Raw genomic sequence first — 18,014 nt, forward strand, 5'->3', positions numbered from 1 at the left:
GCACTGCCGGCTGAAAAAAAAAAAGCGGCGGAGGCGTCCTGCTGGGCCCTGGCGAGGCCGCGGGGCTAATCCAGTTAGGTGACTTTCACAGTTGGCGCGATAAGCGCAGAGAAACCCTTGTAATGCACCACAGCGCCTGACAAGCAGCCAACTTGCTGACGAGTCGCGCAAGGGCACAACGCACCAAAAACTGAAACTTACAACTCTGTGCTGTGGCATCTTCAACAAGTTTTCTATTAACGCTCATGTTTGATGTCAATGATGCCAAAATCTCAACAAAGCAATTTCAAACAAATGCACTTGTTGCCCATCAAGGTTTTCGGATGAACAGAAGGTTCGTTTAAGAGTTCTTGCCTTGTTTTATTTTCTTCCAGCTCATTCCCAGATGGATTTTTGGAACCAGCACTTTGGAGAACCGAACCAGCTGGTGTTTTTGGTTAGGTTGGCATGCACGTTTAAATGAATTAGCCATCAGATGATTTATTGTGCTGAAGGCATTTACACGTTATTCCTATTTTTAATTCAGCCCACCTTATTCACACACTTCTTCTTCAACATTATTCATTCGATTCACATCATTACAATTTCAACATATTCATGCTATGGATGCTTCAATATTCCAAAAATTCACAGTTTATCCATAATTCAACATTTTTCAGCTAAAAATTCCTCATTCATTACAATTGAGGCCAAACGTCCCCCAAAACGTTCCATTGGTAAATTCAAAGTAAGAGATTCAGATAGCTCCCATTTGAAATGGAATCATTCGACTTATTCAATTTACCTTGTGAATGATTTTCAGCATGCCAACATTAGGACATAGTCTACGTTATTCACTCCTTCCTCAACATTACTTGACTGATTCAGTCTATTCCAACTTCAACATGTCCACATCATTCAAGCCATCTCATTTATTACTCACATTCACAAAATTTTCTACAACCCAAATTCCAAATATTGTCATATTCACCTCCATCTTGCACGTATATTGACCGACTAAATCCATTCCAATTTCGACATATCAGCTCATTCCATGTCATTCTGTATTATTTCACGTCAATTTAATATCATTCCAAACTATTTCACATGCTTCAATGTATTATTTTTTTTTTAATTCAACCTTTTAGCCTTCAAATGCAATTCCTCCAGAAATTGCAAATGTCTAGTTAAAATAAAAATCCAAAAGAAGCTTCAATGTCAGACTAGATGTCAGATTTCTTACACGTATTCCTTTACTGGAATATATTCCCTTCTTTTATCTTCAGTTGGGAATTAGATGTGAATGCTTTTTCTCCTCATTAGCTGCTCCCTGTAACTTTCCACGCCATTTATCCGACCATACAGACAGATTCCTGTGCATCAGACACCATGCTCTCCTCCACCTTAATTAGCAGTCTATTGTAAAAAAACGGCAATTAACAGCTACTCATGCACACCCACACACATGTCCTCTCCCCGTCCCTTGCCAGCCCTCTCTCACAGCTCTAGTGTGTTGATCACCCGAGCTTAGAGAGCTGGTGTTTACCCCCCAGTGGGACCTTATCTGGCTCAATCAGCTCTCGTATTAACACAACATGAACGGCCGGGTTTCCTTCCCTCTGGGCCCGCTGAGCACTCGGCGTTCCCTCTCCTGATATCGATAATTGCATTTGGAGCCGTGCGCTCACCCCATGGAAGAGGGAATGGGGCCTGTTGGGTAAAACATTGGTTCTTTTAACTAGCGCTACCGTGATCCACTGGAGACCAAAAGAGTAGTATAGTGAGAAAACGTTGCTATTAAAAAGAGAAAAGGTCACAGTTGTGCATTAACAGTACAGCACTGTGCTCCCGAGGCCGCGTTCAACACAAAAGAAAACGTCGCGGTGCAAGGGAACGGTTGGTGTTGGCATGGTGCTGAGACAACGGGTCGGACCCCCATCTGGTCGACGACACACAGAAAGCACCAGCTCCGGAGTCAAGCAGTGAAATGGCTCTCTGCCAGGTGGCCAGTGTAAATGTGTGTGTCTGTTTACTTGCGCCGCCAGACAGTGAGAGACAACGTTGGCAAGGTGCCATGGTGGGATTTTTTTTCCCCCTCCTCGAAGACAACTGATGCAATGGTCGCATCGACACAAACTTCATTCGTAGCTGAATGCATCACCCATGACCCAAATACTAGCCCTAAGTGGAAACCTAACCTACATAATTTCTATCAATGAGTTTTACAACACTCCATCCATCCATCCATCCATCCATCCATCCATTTTCTGAGCCGATTTTCCTCACAAGGGTCACGGGGTTACCAACACTCCATAAAACCTAAATTCACCAAACAACACACAATTACAAATGTGTTTCTGAAGCTGCTTTAATGCTGCGTTCTCATCAAAACCGAAAAGGCGAACTGAAATGCGAGTGTTTCACCGTTTTTTGGAACGATTGCCGCTCATTCGTGCTTTCGTGCACACCGGAGCGGAGGAGGCGTGTCCCTTGGTGAACAAGGAAGTGGAGCACTTTAGCGAGTCAACAAAAAGTGAGCACCGCGACTACTATTTTCTCCTTTTTTGAGGTACGTGATAGCACTTTCGCTTTTTTAGCGGCAATCTGGCGGCCAGCATTTGCGCAAAAAATAGCTTTGGCATGGATGATAAACACTACTGCTACCTTGGTACAGTTCAATAGCAAGTAAACAGACTTATCAGCACTTCCTTGCTCATCATTCTGTCCCAGCTGGCCATGTTGTTGCGCTCGGGGTGACAATAGAGAGGACGCTGTGTGTGATGGAGCCCGTACTCGAAGCCGAAATGCGAAAAAAAGTTTGGCGAATATGCGAGTGGGCGGATTTTCGTCACGAATGTGCGGATTTTCGCTGCTGCGCACCGCGTCCCAGTGGGCCAAATGCGTCCGCGCCACCCCACGCACTTTCGTTCCGGTGCGCACGAACTCCATTGACTACAATGCGCCACCGAACCGCCTCCACCCGCTTTTGGTGTGAACCCAGCATAAGACATTTTGATAAGAAAAATGATATATAATTACTATATGGGTTGTTTCAGATGAATGAAGAACATATTTTGTGTAAGCCCTAAAAAATAAAAAATAAAAAATAAAAATAAAAAGTTGTCCTTGGCAAACCGTGTGTCGCCTTGACAACAGCATTCAAAGAATTAAAAGGTTTTGATAAATAAGATTTTAACTCTTTATACGCATAACAACGAGAGGCGTAGAACAAACTTGACTAGACGAGAAACAACGAGAATGTATCGAGAATCACGAGACGCTAAGCTAACTTGGGCTATGGAGGTACACAGGGGAACAGAGGGAATAATCCAACAAAAACACACCCTTCTCAGACAGGCTTATATAGACAGTGAATCGATCGGATTGGTTGTGGGCCTTGTGGCTAGACATGTGGGTAACAGGACTGACATGGAATTATCTGATTGGCTGTTGACCAGATAAAGAGATTAAAGATTCCTGACATCACATAGCTTCTGACAACACATAGCATCTTACCAGTTGAAACTAGATGCTGGTTACATAAGTTCAAAACAGACACTTGACCACACGGTCATGACCCAAACATAACCCTTGCATGAACCAAACATAACCCTGTCATGCCCTTGCATGACCCAAACATAACCCTGGCATGACCTGGCATGACATGGTATGTAGTACCTACGTGAAATGTAAAACTGAGCTTTACAAAGTTTCATGAGTTTTCACTGATAAACCATGAATCAAAAATATCAACAACATATGGAAATTTTCTTTTGCTCAATATATCTTTGAGCCACAATGACTGAGTTCACTCTATAGTGAAAATTCAGCCTTGTGTCCTGTGTTTGACTTGCGAGAAAACTAAAAGGAAAAAAAAAATCCTCTTCAAATACCTGTGAAGCCCTCAAGGTGTAATTATGTTTTAAAGATGAAGGTAGTCACACCCTCGAAGAGCAGCAAAGAGAGAAATCAACAGATAATGGAAATGGTGGAGTTGAGAAAAACAAAAAGGCTTTTAGCAGACTAGCGCTGCATTCTTATTACTTACATCGTGGAGATGCATTAGGAAATCAAGACATAGCCACTTTACATACTTATGTATTCAGTGTATACCTGCGCATAGTCAGCCCATACCTAAGTGGTCGGTTCTCCCGCCCGTCATATATGTGGAAGAAGACCTCAAGCTCCTCCCCCAGATTGGCACTCATCAGACTCTTGACGTGGACGAACAAGTGATGGGTGCTGGCGGGTGTCGGCGTCTCCTTCTTGCGATGCCGATGCTCCATCTGCGACGGCGCGTGAAAGTAAAACAGGGGAAACGAAATCAATTTTGGAGACAGGCGTGGGAAAAATATTTAAGTATACAAAGGGATGGATTTGTTGAGGCTAACAAAGCTAAATCTATAAGCTGTAAATCCTCAAATACAGGATGAGAGCAAATCAAACAGAGTTAATCCGATTGAAGGGACAATCTCGACAACCAGCCAATCACATTTGAGAAATGTTGTATTTAACAAATGACTTGTGCTTAAATACTGTATGATGTATATGTACTGTATTATGTGTGTGTGTATTACCTTAACAGAATACACACCATTACTGCCCCAAAGGACACAAATTGACACTGGTTGCATAACACTGGCCGAAAAAGAAGCGCTACCCTAAAATTCACACTGAATATTTGAAGAAATGAAACACTCAAAATGCAAAATGGAAGCCTCCTCACATCACTGACGAGGTGATGTAACATCTATTTGGTTATCGCTGCCATTCGCTCAACTCTTTGAGCGGTTCGTCTAGATTCTGGACACACGCAAAGAGCAGCAGATGGCTTCATGGAGCTGCTGCCAAAATGTGTATTCCACATTCATTTGTGTAAGAGGATGCATAGATATGGTGAGGGGGAGAGTAAAGTAAAGTAAGGAGGACCAAAAAAAAATACCAAAATAAAAATAAGTAAATAAATAAAAATAAATACATAAAAACGCATATAGAAAATATAATTCAAAAATTAAAATTATACAGCAATTATTTATTAAAATAAAAAAATAGATAAATGGAATATATAACATACAGTATAATAAGCCTGATTTGCTTTTATGGTCTCCTCTATAATCTCTAATCATTCCTAGAAGCTAGAAGCAATACAGTCATCATGTTCCCACAATAAGACCCCCCATAGACCTTTGTAGCACACGTGATCCCCATCTCAATTTAATTAATCCACTCCACTGTGGTGCGGACCACAGCAGAATTGTTCACTAAAACAAGGATTTCAACTAGCGAGCTGTTGACTTGGGCGCGGGCCATTGTGTCTGCATTTCTCTGTGGGCGAATGCCAGGTCCCCATCCCGCCTTAGTCAAAAGTGTTCATTTTGTGAACGCCATTTCGCGGGAGGTACACCGAGGCTTGCATCCTGCTGCGCTTGCTTTTGTTTGCGCAGACGACAACAACCAAAAGAAACAGATGGATGAAGCGCTTCAATTACCCCTGCGAGAGGAAAGTCATCTCACTTGTGTGTGTGTGTGCGCGTGTGTGAGCGCAAGATACAATTTTCCCTACACTGTATCAGAGAGGTGGTTGTCATGGTAACAGCGCTCTCAGAAGATGTGAAGGAGAAGCAGGGGAGAACGCAGAAGTAAGTGTAGTACTCGCGGAAGCTTCAAACCATGCACCGATGTGATTTTTCCGCTCAAAGGCCGCTGACAGAATTCTTGAATTTTAAAGGCAGCTACATTTTGTCGATAATCAATTTGATAACGATTTTTCATGTACGATTAACACCTTTATAAACACGTTGCTACTTGCTGTGGGCTGAAAATGACATCACATGTGCTCAGGGTTCAGGTAGTGACCAATCATGGCTCAGTTTGTGAACATCACCTGGCTACACCCAGAAAACCAATCGGCCATGATAGGTCGATTTTTTTGTACTCTTAAAATAGCATTTATTGGGGGATTAAATTGGTCATTGAGAAAATGTCTTATTTCAGAAGACTGTATCAAACTAGTAGCCTTTTACATTCTCAGCATCAAAAAGGTTGGTGACCCCTGCAAACAGTCAGAGCAAACATCGTGTGCTCATTAAAAGCAAACTTTAGCCAAAAATGTCCGCCCTGTCATTTTCCTCCCTGTCAGCAAGCTCCCTTGTTTGCTGTACAATGGAAAATGACAACGTTTTGGGAAGAAATCGGGATGTTTCAAGGGCATCCGACGATGATATTGACATAGGAAGCACTCACCAGTCTGTAGAGCTCCGTCACACTGATTTCATCTGGGTCCACCATGCTGAACTCTTGTCTTGGGACCAGATCCAAACCCAGTTGTCTGCAGAGAGGAAGTGAAACAGTGAAGTGTTTTGGCCAATATTATCTGCTCATAGTCTTCCAACTGCCTGAGAATTCATTGGACAGCGTTTCACATTTGCAGATGGACAATCACCCCAAGCATGTAAACAAAGGTGAAGCACTTTCCCTTTTGTTTCATTTTATTGGTCTATGTCCCAAAATGTATGGACCTGACTGTACTTGTCTAAATCTAAAGTTTTCCTGTTTGCTGTTCTTCCACATTCACAGCAGTTTCCAACTGTTTCTTACCGTTTATCCTCAAATGTCCCAGAAAGGCCCAGAAGGGCTGTCACTAAATATAGAGTGAAGGGTCCAAAGAGAGTCACAGAAGTTTTTTTCTATCATTTATTTAGCGCCCTGTGGCACTGAGGGGAGGGCAATTTAAAAAAAAAAAAAAAAAAAAAGACAGGTGGAAGACAGGAGCGTGCACACCGAGGAGTTTATGTGACAACAAAAACAAAGAAAAGGCAGAGCGAGTGTCTTTGAACTCACTCGTTACCCCAGTCCAATCGGGCCGTGATGTGCTGCTTGACGTCCCTCATGCGGTCGTGGGTGAGGTGGCCCACCAGAACCTGCCTCCTCAGGTCCAAAATTTCATTCATCACATGCCAAAGCCGGTGGAACAAATCCCCTTCGTTCTTCTGCGGCATGGGATAAGAAGCGAGAACTCTTGTTACATCAAACACGGCAGATCGTGGGAAACAATCTGCCGCAAAATATGAAACTTTCATGTGAGCGAGTGACTGAATCCAAAACGTACAACTTGGAAGGGATTTGTGCAAATTAGCCTCGGTGTCCTGCTGCTTTTCAGCCTCAAATGAACGCGCTCTGATGTGTAAGTATTCATCAGCTCAGTTTAATCAGCGCCCCAGATAACTTAATGGGTCACAAACATAATCAATCCGCCTAATGAATGTGCGTAAAATCGCTTTTGGTGATTGAAATGAACAGGGTCAAAGAAAAACTCCTTTGTGGGAATACTGAAGCAAAATCGTTGCATGTTTGTGTGTGTGCGTGTGTGTCTGTGGGTTGGAAAAGGAATTTCTAACCACATAGAGCTGCTTCCACATGGCCCCCCAGTCTCGTAGCGTCGAAGTCATCTCGGTAATGACCGAGTCCTCAACGGGGATGACGGTCTCGAATTGCCCTTTATTCTTGACGTGGGCATTCTTCAGGTGGATGTAACTGCTTGGGAAGATACCCTGTGGGCACGGAACACGCTTGGTCACAACATCAATTATCGGCCATGTCAAGGGTTTGGGTTAGGGTAGATGACCGGTAGTTCAATGTTAGGCAGACGAAAAAGAGCCCACAAAGACGACCTACCTTGACATTTGGATTCTTCAAGATGAATCCTCGGTACCAGCCTGCAGAGACCAAGTGGCATTTGCTATTAACTCATTCATATATAAGCTGCCTCCCTCTAACGAGAAACTTTCTCGTTGGGATGATAACAGTCCATTCCATGGTAATCACGGGAGACCCTATATCCACATTTTGGTTTACATTTCTGTGAGAAAATGACAGCGCAGGAGCTAGTTGGGCTATATTTTCACCTGGGACTTTATTACAGGTATATCCTCATATAGCCATTGCTGCTTTACTTGCAGTCATCAGCATTATGTTGTGTCTGGGAAATATTTAAAACATCTGAAGTGTTGAAGTTTGCTGGATAAGCTACCGCTCGCAGGTAAAGAAGATTCTCATCCTAACTAGAAGGTTTCTCACTAGGATGAGAAACAGGGAGAAATACTTTTTTTTTTTCCCTCCCATGTCACTTTAGTGGTTACATAAAACATCAAATAGACCAAAATATTGGAATGCACAACTTCAGATAATTACTGTAACTACAGCGATATTAAATGAATCCTTATCAAATAAAGAAATGAAATCATTTGTTTACTGTACACTCGTAAAACAGCACAATAGGCTTACCAGGTAATGATTATATAGAAAAACAGGAACAAAGCAGCTCAGGACATGTTTTTTGGGGGGGAAGTTGTAAGGTTAACAGGTGTTGTGCCTTTTTTTGACTAAGTCGCACAATGTGTATGAAAAAGTTTTATGAAATGTCAAATGTAAAGGTTACTGAGGTTCTTGTGAACGAGTAAATGAACACGTGTCAAAAATTTTTATCGAGGATCGCACTGGAGTTACGTTTTCCTGCGGAGGGCCATTAGAAATGTTTAAGTACATGGTTGTATTCGTTTCCCCTTTTGTTTTGTGTTGTTTTGTTTGCTGTGTTGAGTAAACCTCCGTTTTTTTAAGGAAAATGTATATTGGTGTCATGTATGGGGTCACGCCAGTGTTAAGTTTGAGTTTATGACCTGTTAAGTTTGGGTCTCATGACCGTGAGGTCAAGTGTCTGTTATTTACAGATGTAACCATCATCTGGTTTCAAACGGAAGAACGCTATGTGATGTTTCAACTGGTTTTATGCTATGTGATGTCATGAGCTTTGTGATGTCAACCTTTAATCCTTTACTTAGTCACAACCAATCAGATCGATTCACTGTCTGTAGTAGCGGTCTGAGAAGTGTGTGTGTTTGTCGGATTATTACCCACTGTCTCTCTGTGCAACTCTCTGTTTCTTGTCTAGTCAAGTTTGTTCCATGCCTCTCGATGTGAATAAATAATTAAAGTCTTATTTGTGTCTGCGCTTTGGGATCCAACTTTCAGTACATGACAATTAGAGGTTTTTCAGCCTTATTTTTAGACTAGTTGACTATTTTAATGGCCATCAATTATACACAGATTTTCACTATTCGCGGACCAGCCCAGTCCCTATCCCGCATGAATAGCAGGTTTCCACTGTATAGCTTTAAGTTGTAATATTACCATTCACCACTAGATGGCAGTCAGCGTTGTGCTTGCACCAGATCTTATACCACATCCTATGTCATCCTTGAATAGTATTTTTTTTTTAATTGTTCAAACCCTTTATTGATGAACCCTGGATCTTTTATACATTGAGAAATGTTTTGTGAAAAATGAAAAACAATGACAAGCATGTCTGCATGTACTTCAGTTGCCCTTCCCAGATCTAGACAGCAACACATCTGCAAGCGACAGCTGACGATTTAAAAAACTGCATCAACGTTGTACTAAAACGCAGCGAGGGAGCGCCACTCAAAGTCCAAATGACGCCGCTGATGCAAGTAGGCGGGGGACGCGCGTCAGCGTCAACACTTTCGCGGTGTTTTGAAGTGTCGACGGCGTCGTCGACATGAGGCAGAGCCATTAGCCCGTCTCGGTGAGTGTGGCGCCGCACGTCACTCAGCATCCTCGCTGCTGCTGATCTTGCGACTGCCTTCTGGGCAAAAGGCTTCCACTGGCTGGGCTACTGTCAACTTCCTACCGATGTGTGTGCACTGTGCAGTTCCGCATCCCTCAGACTGGCTGCTTTCTCAGTGTACAAACAGGAAGGGAAAGCGTGCGCGTGTCAAGAGGCAAATGGGTAGAATAGGTTTGGTTGACCTCACAACTTAAAATAGTCTACCCACATTTATAGTGTCATGCTGATAATTCTGAGAAGAAAATTGTGTCACCATTTATTATAAATTAAAAAAATGAGGGAGTATGGTACCACAATAACAATAATATTATTATTATTATTATTATTATTATTATTATTATTATATTAAAAATTTATGAAAATTAACCAATGAAAATCTGATATTGTTCTTGTTGTTGTTCAACGGAATTTTTTTAACCGTCCTGTTATGTTTGCTAGGGTCAATCTAAGCCATGGGGTATTTTATCAACCAAAAATATCAAACTCAAATCCAATTCTTAAAATTATTATCCTATTATTATTATTATCCTATTATCCTAATGCTATTGTTTTTAGAAATATATTTTTATTTCTAGATTTTGTGTCATAGGAATATCAATGTTGTCTCTGGTTCAATTTGACCTCGGGTATATTAAAGGCACAGTCTGCCGTTTTCACTCAGGAAAATGCACTATATAAATACAGGATGTTTACCCATTAACTCCTTCTGAGTCTACACCTCTGGGCTTCTGTTAATGTGTGGTGGTGAAACAAACACAAAATGGCAAGACACAGGCTGGGAGGGTGGGGGTTTAGGAAAAAAATCATCACCACACATTAACAGAAGCCCAGAGGTGTAGATTGAGAAGGAGTTCATGTGTATACATCCTGTATTTATATAGTGCATTTTCCTGAGTGAAAAAAATCTGAAACAAGTTTTCCCCAACTTTAAAATGGGTCAGTTTGAATCAGACATGTTTAATAATTAGCCATAAAGTGTCAATAATAATAATAATAATGATAATCAAAAACACAATAATAATAATAATAATAATAATAATAATAATAAGGAATACTGCAAATGCAAATAAGGCCAGCAGAAGCTTTATTCAAATTAAGTTAAAAAAAAAAATGCAAAAATTCTCAGGTGCAGGTATGACGTTTGCGGACCCAAACACATTTAATTGCCCCAAAGTGGGCAACATTAAAAAAAAAAAAAAAAAAAAAAAAAAACAGCTTTCCAGCCTTATTTATTAATTAATATGCTTTAAAATGGGTCAATTTGACCAAGGTCATGTTAAATGAGCCAAAAGTATCGGGAAAAAAATTTTTCAAGTTTTTTTTTGTTTTTGTTTATCACATGATTAACTGAATGAGCAACCATTAGAATTCAAATGTATAGTTGATTACACTTAAGCCCTTACACTTGTCCTTTAACTCTTTGACCGCCAAAAACGTTTAATAGAGATTAGTAAAATCACGATGTATGCCGCCATAAATGTTAAATCACGTCAACTTTTTTTTTTTTTTATCAATGGGCCATACAACGTCTAAGTGCAGCGCTGTCTGGTCAATGGGTTGTGGAATCAAAAACACTCAGTAACTATGGTCACCAGATGGCAGCATTGTATCTCTTTTCAATGGATTGCCGGTGAATGAAATTACAATGAAACATGACGGAATCTGATGAAATAGAACGTTTCCAGGAGGACGTGAATGATCAAAGCCTTTGTCATATCAAAGTTTTTTGATAACATGTCTAAATTGGTCTTAAATGGGTCTTTTTGGTCCAGGGAATTTTTTTCCTCCATATTTCAAAGTAGAGATAGTGTTCTTTTCTTGGTATGCTTCATTTTTGCATCTGTGAACACAGCTCCCCAAAAAAAAAAAAAGTCTTGCGAAAAACTTTTTTCTCGTTTTTCCATAGGACGTTCTCCCACTTTTTTTTAATGATTTATTTTCAACAGTGGTGTCCCACTCGGTCGTGCGATCTGACACTGGTGTGCCTTCACCACCAAAGAAATACAAAATTAAAATGTGACCATGCATCATGACATGATGATGCAGCTGAAATTGGAATGTCAGCAAATCAGCGTGGGTGTGCATGGAGGAGAAAAGCAGACTCGGCGTGGGCCGCATGGCTGAAAAAGCATTCAGCTCCCTTGCAAGAAAGCAGCAGCGGGTGCGATTTGATCCCAGCGCTCATTTTGTGCGCCGTCCACCAAGCAAGTCCCTCAAGAAGCTTCTCCGGCGAGCTGTGTGATATTAGCTGGAGTGGAGGTCCTCCGGGTGCAAAAACACACGTTGGAGCTTCCGTGCCAGGATCATGCCCGAGCGCGTTTTTGCTCGTGTGACCCTTCAACATGAATTCATTTCATTTGAGGACATTTGGTGCACGCGGTATTTGCGAGGGGCCGCTGCCCAAGCAGAACCAATTTATTTTCCTTCCTGCATTAGTTCTCACATCATTCCCGTAGAGAGACACTACATACAATATGTGCTAACAGGCAAGACTATATGACAATTACACATTGAGGAAGTGAAAATGAGAAGAGCTGCAATAAGATTGGGACACGTGTGGGAATTGTCACCCATTCATCCAGACGATGAAAAAAAAAATCCAGGCCAAGCCTCAGTTGAGTCATTATTGATTAGGAGGTGTGGCCCACAAATTGCACCCACATCATGTATTGCATCATGTTGTATTATTACCTTCACATTTTTCCAGGATCTGCACCGTGTCGCCAATTTCCAGCGGGAGGCCATGTTGGACGGTGCCTCGGAAACTGGCCAGCACTGTGAACAACAACAAAAGCGTCTTCAATTAAATATATGCATCCTCTTTATGGTGCAAGCATAACCGCACAAGATGATCAAGAGAATGCGCACGTAAGGAGAAAAGTGTTGTAATCTTTCTTCAGCTCCAGGGACCACAGAAACAATACCAGCTAATGGGATGTAAATGTGCATGAGTAGGTCATGATTACAGTATATGCATTCCTGGAGGTAAACGTGGTTAGAATGAAAAGAAAGGAAGGACAAACGATTTTGAAAAATAATTGTGATGGTGCTTACACATTTTAAACCAGCATGTCCGTCAGGGCAGCCTAAAGTTCACGCAAACATATGCTGACAAGTCTGGCCAGACACACAAACGCACACACTGTTAAACGTGTCCATGCGGGTGTTTTGCAGCACTATAGGGTACAAGTGGGCTGATTCAAAGTGAACATTAGCACCTGGATGTGCAGGCAAAGAATGGACGGCTTCACTCTTGATTTTGGAGTGTCACATGACAGATTCATCCAGTTTACCTCAACACACACTCCAAACAGCAGTAAACAGGATTTGCATGTATAGAAATGGGATGTAGAGGTGTACAGTGGTAGCTGCCGGACACTTAAAAATACTTGGAATGGGTTCAAGTGAATCATAATTTGTATATATTAAACCATTTTTACTTTGGTTTAGTGTTTAGTTGGTGCTGGATTTCACTTTGATTTATCTTTTTTTTCTTTGACCTTTCCACTGGTCTGCTGACCTTCTGAACTTCACGACTCTGGTGAGACTATGAAGTATCCGGTTAAGGTGAAGGGTAATGGCATTTTTATTAGGTTTTAGGTGAATTATAAATATAGACAAATTCACACGCACACACATACGCGCGCACGCGCGCACGCACACAAATAGGCCTAAGGAAAAAAAAAAAGAGAGAACAATGATGATAAGATGTTGAATCGATAAGACTGCCGAATGAAAAATTCTGAGCACTCTTAAAAAAAAAAAAAAAAAGAAAACTAGCAACTAACATCCACATTCTAAAATCAGGTTTAAGTATTTTCATATTGCTTGACACTATATTTAGAAGTGTGCCAAAAAATTAAAACATTTGCATCATTTTCGACTCGAGATACCCATTTACTATGATTCCGATATAAAATGTCACAAAATCAATTTATTTATTTATTTTATACTATAAAAGCTATAAAATTGATAGCTAGTTGTGGCCCGTGCTGTTTTGGTGGGGAAAAAAATGCACTTTCCTCTTTACAATTCCAAACTTAATAAATGTAAAATAATAAATAAATAAAATAAAAATGACACTTTGATGTCTCCATTGGTCATTCTGTCGTGCAAAGCAGAACATGACGGAACGTCGGCAGATTGAAGCAGAAATCATTTGTTAAATCATTTTGAATCGAAAATCGCGTCTGAATCAAATCGTGAGACAGTCAAGGATTCCCACTCTTACTATATTTACAATTGTAGCAAAAAGCAGATGAACAAATCAGTTCAGGTTCCGATTAGAATGACTGCTGAGATTGCTCTGAAATATTTCTTTATTTTTGTGTTAACATGTTGTCCCACTTTTTTCCCCTTCTGCTTCTTTAGCTTGCTTGCTATCCTGAAGCGCTCCTTTCGGATTTTTCTTCGTTGCTGTCACCGTGTACATCTGATTTTGTAATCATTCAGAAAGAGCAAGTGCTTTCACGTGTAGTACACACAAAAACACAGCCTGTTTTTTGTTTTTTGTTTTTTTTTAACCCAACCAAAGCACACGCACCACAGCAAATGCTTTATCACTTGCAAAGCGTATGAATTAACCACTTTGCAGTGAATTATTCAACTTTGAGTCTTTTTTGAAAGTCTGCTGCATGTCAATCCACGGCGTGCCCTTAAATGACTGCTCAGCATCAAATGATGCACCGAGCCAACTTTTCGTCCCATCAGGGTCCCAAAACAGAAAATAAAAACCACTCGGGCCACTAGCGAGCACATTTTTGTCTTGTGAAAGGTTGCGTTTCCATTCTTGACCACATTGCGACAGGTACTCTCCCGTGGGAACAAGTGAAGCAATAGATGCTGACAAAAGTGTCAAGAGAAGAGACGGCAGAGATCCAAGAAGCTTGAATAAAATCCGACGGGTCACAAGCAGGGAGGGGGACGGTGGTCTGACAGAGATGCGGCTTGTCGCAGGGGTGCGCGCAAGGTTCACATGTCAACATTTATCCTCATCACGAGCCGTCACCACGTCACTCGGGCACTTCATGTCAAGGTTGCCACAAGAGATATGCTGAACTTGTGAAGGAAAGGACGGTCGACCATGACTCGGGTCTAGCAACAAATCACGTCCAAGCTTATTAAATATGCATGGTAGGTGCTAGGGGTGTGAATTGCCTAGTACCTGACGATTCGATTCGTATCACGATTCACAGGTCACGATTCGATTCGATACCGATTAATCCCGATACGAATGGTCACGATTCGATACCGATTAATCCCGATACGAATTTATAAGTCGATTGTTGCGATTTTTTTCCATTCAAATTTAGAAAATACTATCAGTAAATTTGTACATGTACACTGTAAGATTTGTATGAATATATTTATCTAAAACTTGAGGCTTATAACCGTGAGCCACTGTACACAAACAGTTTGCAATCTGTTTCACATTTGAACAGCATTAAAATAAAAATATTAAGGCTTAATGTGCCGTTCATATAACATTCTTCCATGCTCAAGGTGTGAATCCTAAAAAAAAAAAAAAAAAAAAAAAAAAAAAAATCGATTCTGCCGATTATTGAATCGATTCGAGAATCGCGCGATGTAGTATCGCGATATATCGCCGAATCGATTTTTTTTTAACACCCCTAGTAGGTGCCAACGTCTGCACTAACACCTCAAGTGTCAGTACTGAGTGTGGTGGTTTATTTAAAGACGATGTGTTGAGGCGGTTAATATATGGCGTCGTTTTTTCAAAGATGAATGTGTAGCTCAGAAATAACAATTTGCAATATTTTCCCGTGTGCTATTGCGTGAATGAACATCCTGGCGCTTCACATCACAGATCCCTCTGGTGTACTGCAACAGTAGAATGAGGTGCCCTCCAGTGGCAATAGATGGACCATTTGGAAAAGAAACAAAAAAAATGAGTTTATTTTTTCTATTTTTCATGGAAAAGGCATATTTAAGTAATAGAAGAAAATCCTATAGATATAATTTCATTTGTGAGACATAAGATTAGTCGACGGCTACTTTAAATAGTGGACTAGTTTTGCATAATATATTTGAGCTTTATATTTGTCTTTTCTTCCAAAACTGCCTCAACCACTCGTTTGACTGCCTGCCGCTCGTCCTCCTGCCTGCCGCCTGCTCTTACTGGACGCACATGCGCAGTAGCATTAATCCGGGCCAGATGTGACGTCGCCGGAAGCTATATACTCTTAGCGCCAGCTGTACACAGTATGCTATCATGGCTAACCGACGTTGGACTTCGAAAGTTTGGGAACATTTCTACAAAGACGCTAAAGCGAATAATGTTCAATCAATGTAAAATATTCAAGACCGACCTTGCCTTCTTATGGCAGCACATCGGCAACGCGTGAGCTTCAAAATTGCATTCAGGGTCTTTACCCTTACTGATCAAATTATATGAATATAACCCCTAAAGATGGCTTTTATTACATTCTAAACCCACTACTCTATTGAGACATATATCCAAATACAAAATATAAATATGCAACATTTCTTTGGTGTGAATGCTCAGATAATGGAAGCAATTGTGACAGTAATAAATAATGAAAATAGTCATTAACTCCGTATCCAGAAATGGAATATTTCAATTGTACTCGCATTTTGACCCTGTCAACGTGCTTCTCACTGCTCGCGACTGCGCAGAGGAAGTGGAGCAGGCGACGAGGCCTCTTGTCTCAAATGGGTCTAACAGGTGTTCTCCACTTCCACGCTGAGTGCAGGCTTGTCAAACCGCATTAAGCTGGGCTCGCTCGCAGTGCGTTGACGCTCCTTAGAAGAACAAACACAGCCGGGGGCTTGGAAAACGCGCGACATCAGCTCGCCCCCTTCGCAAAGAGCAAAAGAAACTCTTCAAAGCGCATGAGGCAGGTATGAGAACCTAATAAAACCTTCGTATTGTAACTGCTGCTAAACTGAATTTGACAAATTCAGTGTTGAAACGTACAGTATTTTAAAAGCTAACATTCCACTCAAAGTGTATATTAAGCAGCATTTCAACCTAATCAGCTTGACTTTCTTCCCCCTGACTGATCTGAAAATGTTTCGTGTGCATAATCCACTCCCATGTGTTCATTATACAGCATTTATATCATTAATATGGTAATTTGTTAACGCAGCAACTGGTGGCACTCCCCTCGCCTGCATTGCTGCCAAATGCACGCTTCATGAATATTCAACTATTAAGTGGGAATATACATGTGTGAGCGTTATGAAACATGCCAATAAATGCTTGCAATGACGCATTCAAAATGACCATAAAACGGCAGAAAAAGGAAGCTGCACTTCTTTAACACTGTTTCACAAGATTAGTTTTTGAGAACAAACAGATTCAGCTAATGAAGAAAAAATATATATCTTCAGTTCCTCATATGCTGACGTTCTGTGCATGTTCATTGGCCACATTTTCAGTCGGACCTGACACGTAAAAGCAGCCGAACCACGAACACATTCCGACTCAAACCAAAACTAGCTGAGCTATGTTTTGTCTTCGCCAACACTGCAAACACTGTTTCCCGAATCAAAGGCACATGCACATTTATCTCGCACTCTGTGGTCAAGTCAAAAAAAAAACTTTAAATACATGCCACAACTGTAATCGCCTCATGGATTCGAGGCACTGAGTCAGGGACTGCGGTTAACGAAACAAGGACTTACTTCACGTTCAAAATACAAACTGCATGACACACTCGATTAACATGTTTATTGGTGTTTAAGGCACATCGCAAAGGTGATTTTTTTAATATTAATCCAAGTGTTGACATAAACTCTTGTAGCAGCAATATTGCAGCGTTAGCGTGACAAGCTGCCACCGTACCAGTCGGGGGTGGAAAGCACAAATATTTCCATCAAGAAAAGCATTCTGTGTTGCTTTTTGCTGTTATTTTGCATCCTGTTCTACACTCACTCCTCTAAGGACACCATTTTTTTTTTCAACACATTTCTTAACCTTCCACAATTGAATTAGCCTGACGACATGCGTGTGCTCTTGCCGCAAGGTTACGGAAGGTCGGACTCGGTAGTGAGCTTTGCCTGGCGCTAGGAGAAAAGTGGAGGCAGACGTTGGCGCGGCAGAGACCTTGAACGCCGTTCAACTTGGCACACATGAGATTAACCAAACCACTGGCGAGGAAGCGCGATAGGCAGCACGTACAAAAGCAAAAATGGTGGAAGCGAGCAGCGGAACGAGGCTTTCATCTGGCCTTCTTCATTGCCAGCTGCTGGGATCTTTTCACCTCGCCTCTGCGTGCTAAGATAGCGACCTGGCTGCCATCGTGCCAGCCACTCAAATCACAACAACGGGTGCGAAATCACACTGCAGAAGCGCAACCTTTGAAAGCAGAGTGGTGCGAGGAAGATGACTATTTGGAAACTGCTGTAA

The 18,014-nt window shown here is 41.3% G+C and overlaps 1 protein-coding gene across 4 annotated transcripts in view; it reads right to left on the reverse strand.

Moving 5' to 3' along the window:
- dock4b (dedicator of cytokinesis 4b) overlaps window positions 1-18,014 on the reverse strand; it is an 84,701-nt gene that overhangs the window by 50,111 nt on the left and 16,576 nt on the right. For all 4 annotated transcript variants that reach the window (XM_077499951.1, XM_077499950.1, XM_077499949.1 and 1 more), the window contains exons 2-7: window positions 12,314-12,397; window positions 7,654-7,694; window positions 7,377-7,529; window positions 6,820-6,968; window positions 6,223-6,307; window positions 4,114-4,265 (exon numbers count right to left, since the gene is read on the reverse strand). In XM_077499951.1, coding sequence (XP_077356077.1) covers window positions 4,114-4,265; window positions 6,223-6,307; window positions 6,820-6,968; window positions 7,377-7,529; window positions 7,654-7,694; window positions 12,314-12,397 — 664 coding nt within the window. The remainder of the gene's footprint in view (window positions 1-4,113; window positions 4,266-6,222; window positions 6,308-6,819; window positions 6,969-7,376; window positions 7,530-7,653; window positions 7,695-12,313; window positions 12,398-18,014) is intronic.

The sequence above is a fragment of the Festucalex cinctus genome, chromosome 16, assembly GCF_051991245.1.
Source record: "Festucalex cinctus isolate MCC-2025b chromosome 16, RoL_Fcin_1.0, whole genome shotgun sequence".
NCBI classification, from domain to species: Eukaryota; Metazoa; Chordata; class Actinopteri; order Syngnathiformes; family Syngnathidae; genus Festucalex; species Festucalex cinctus.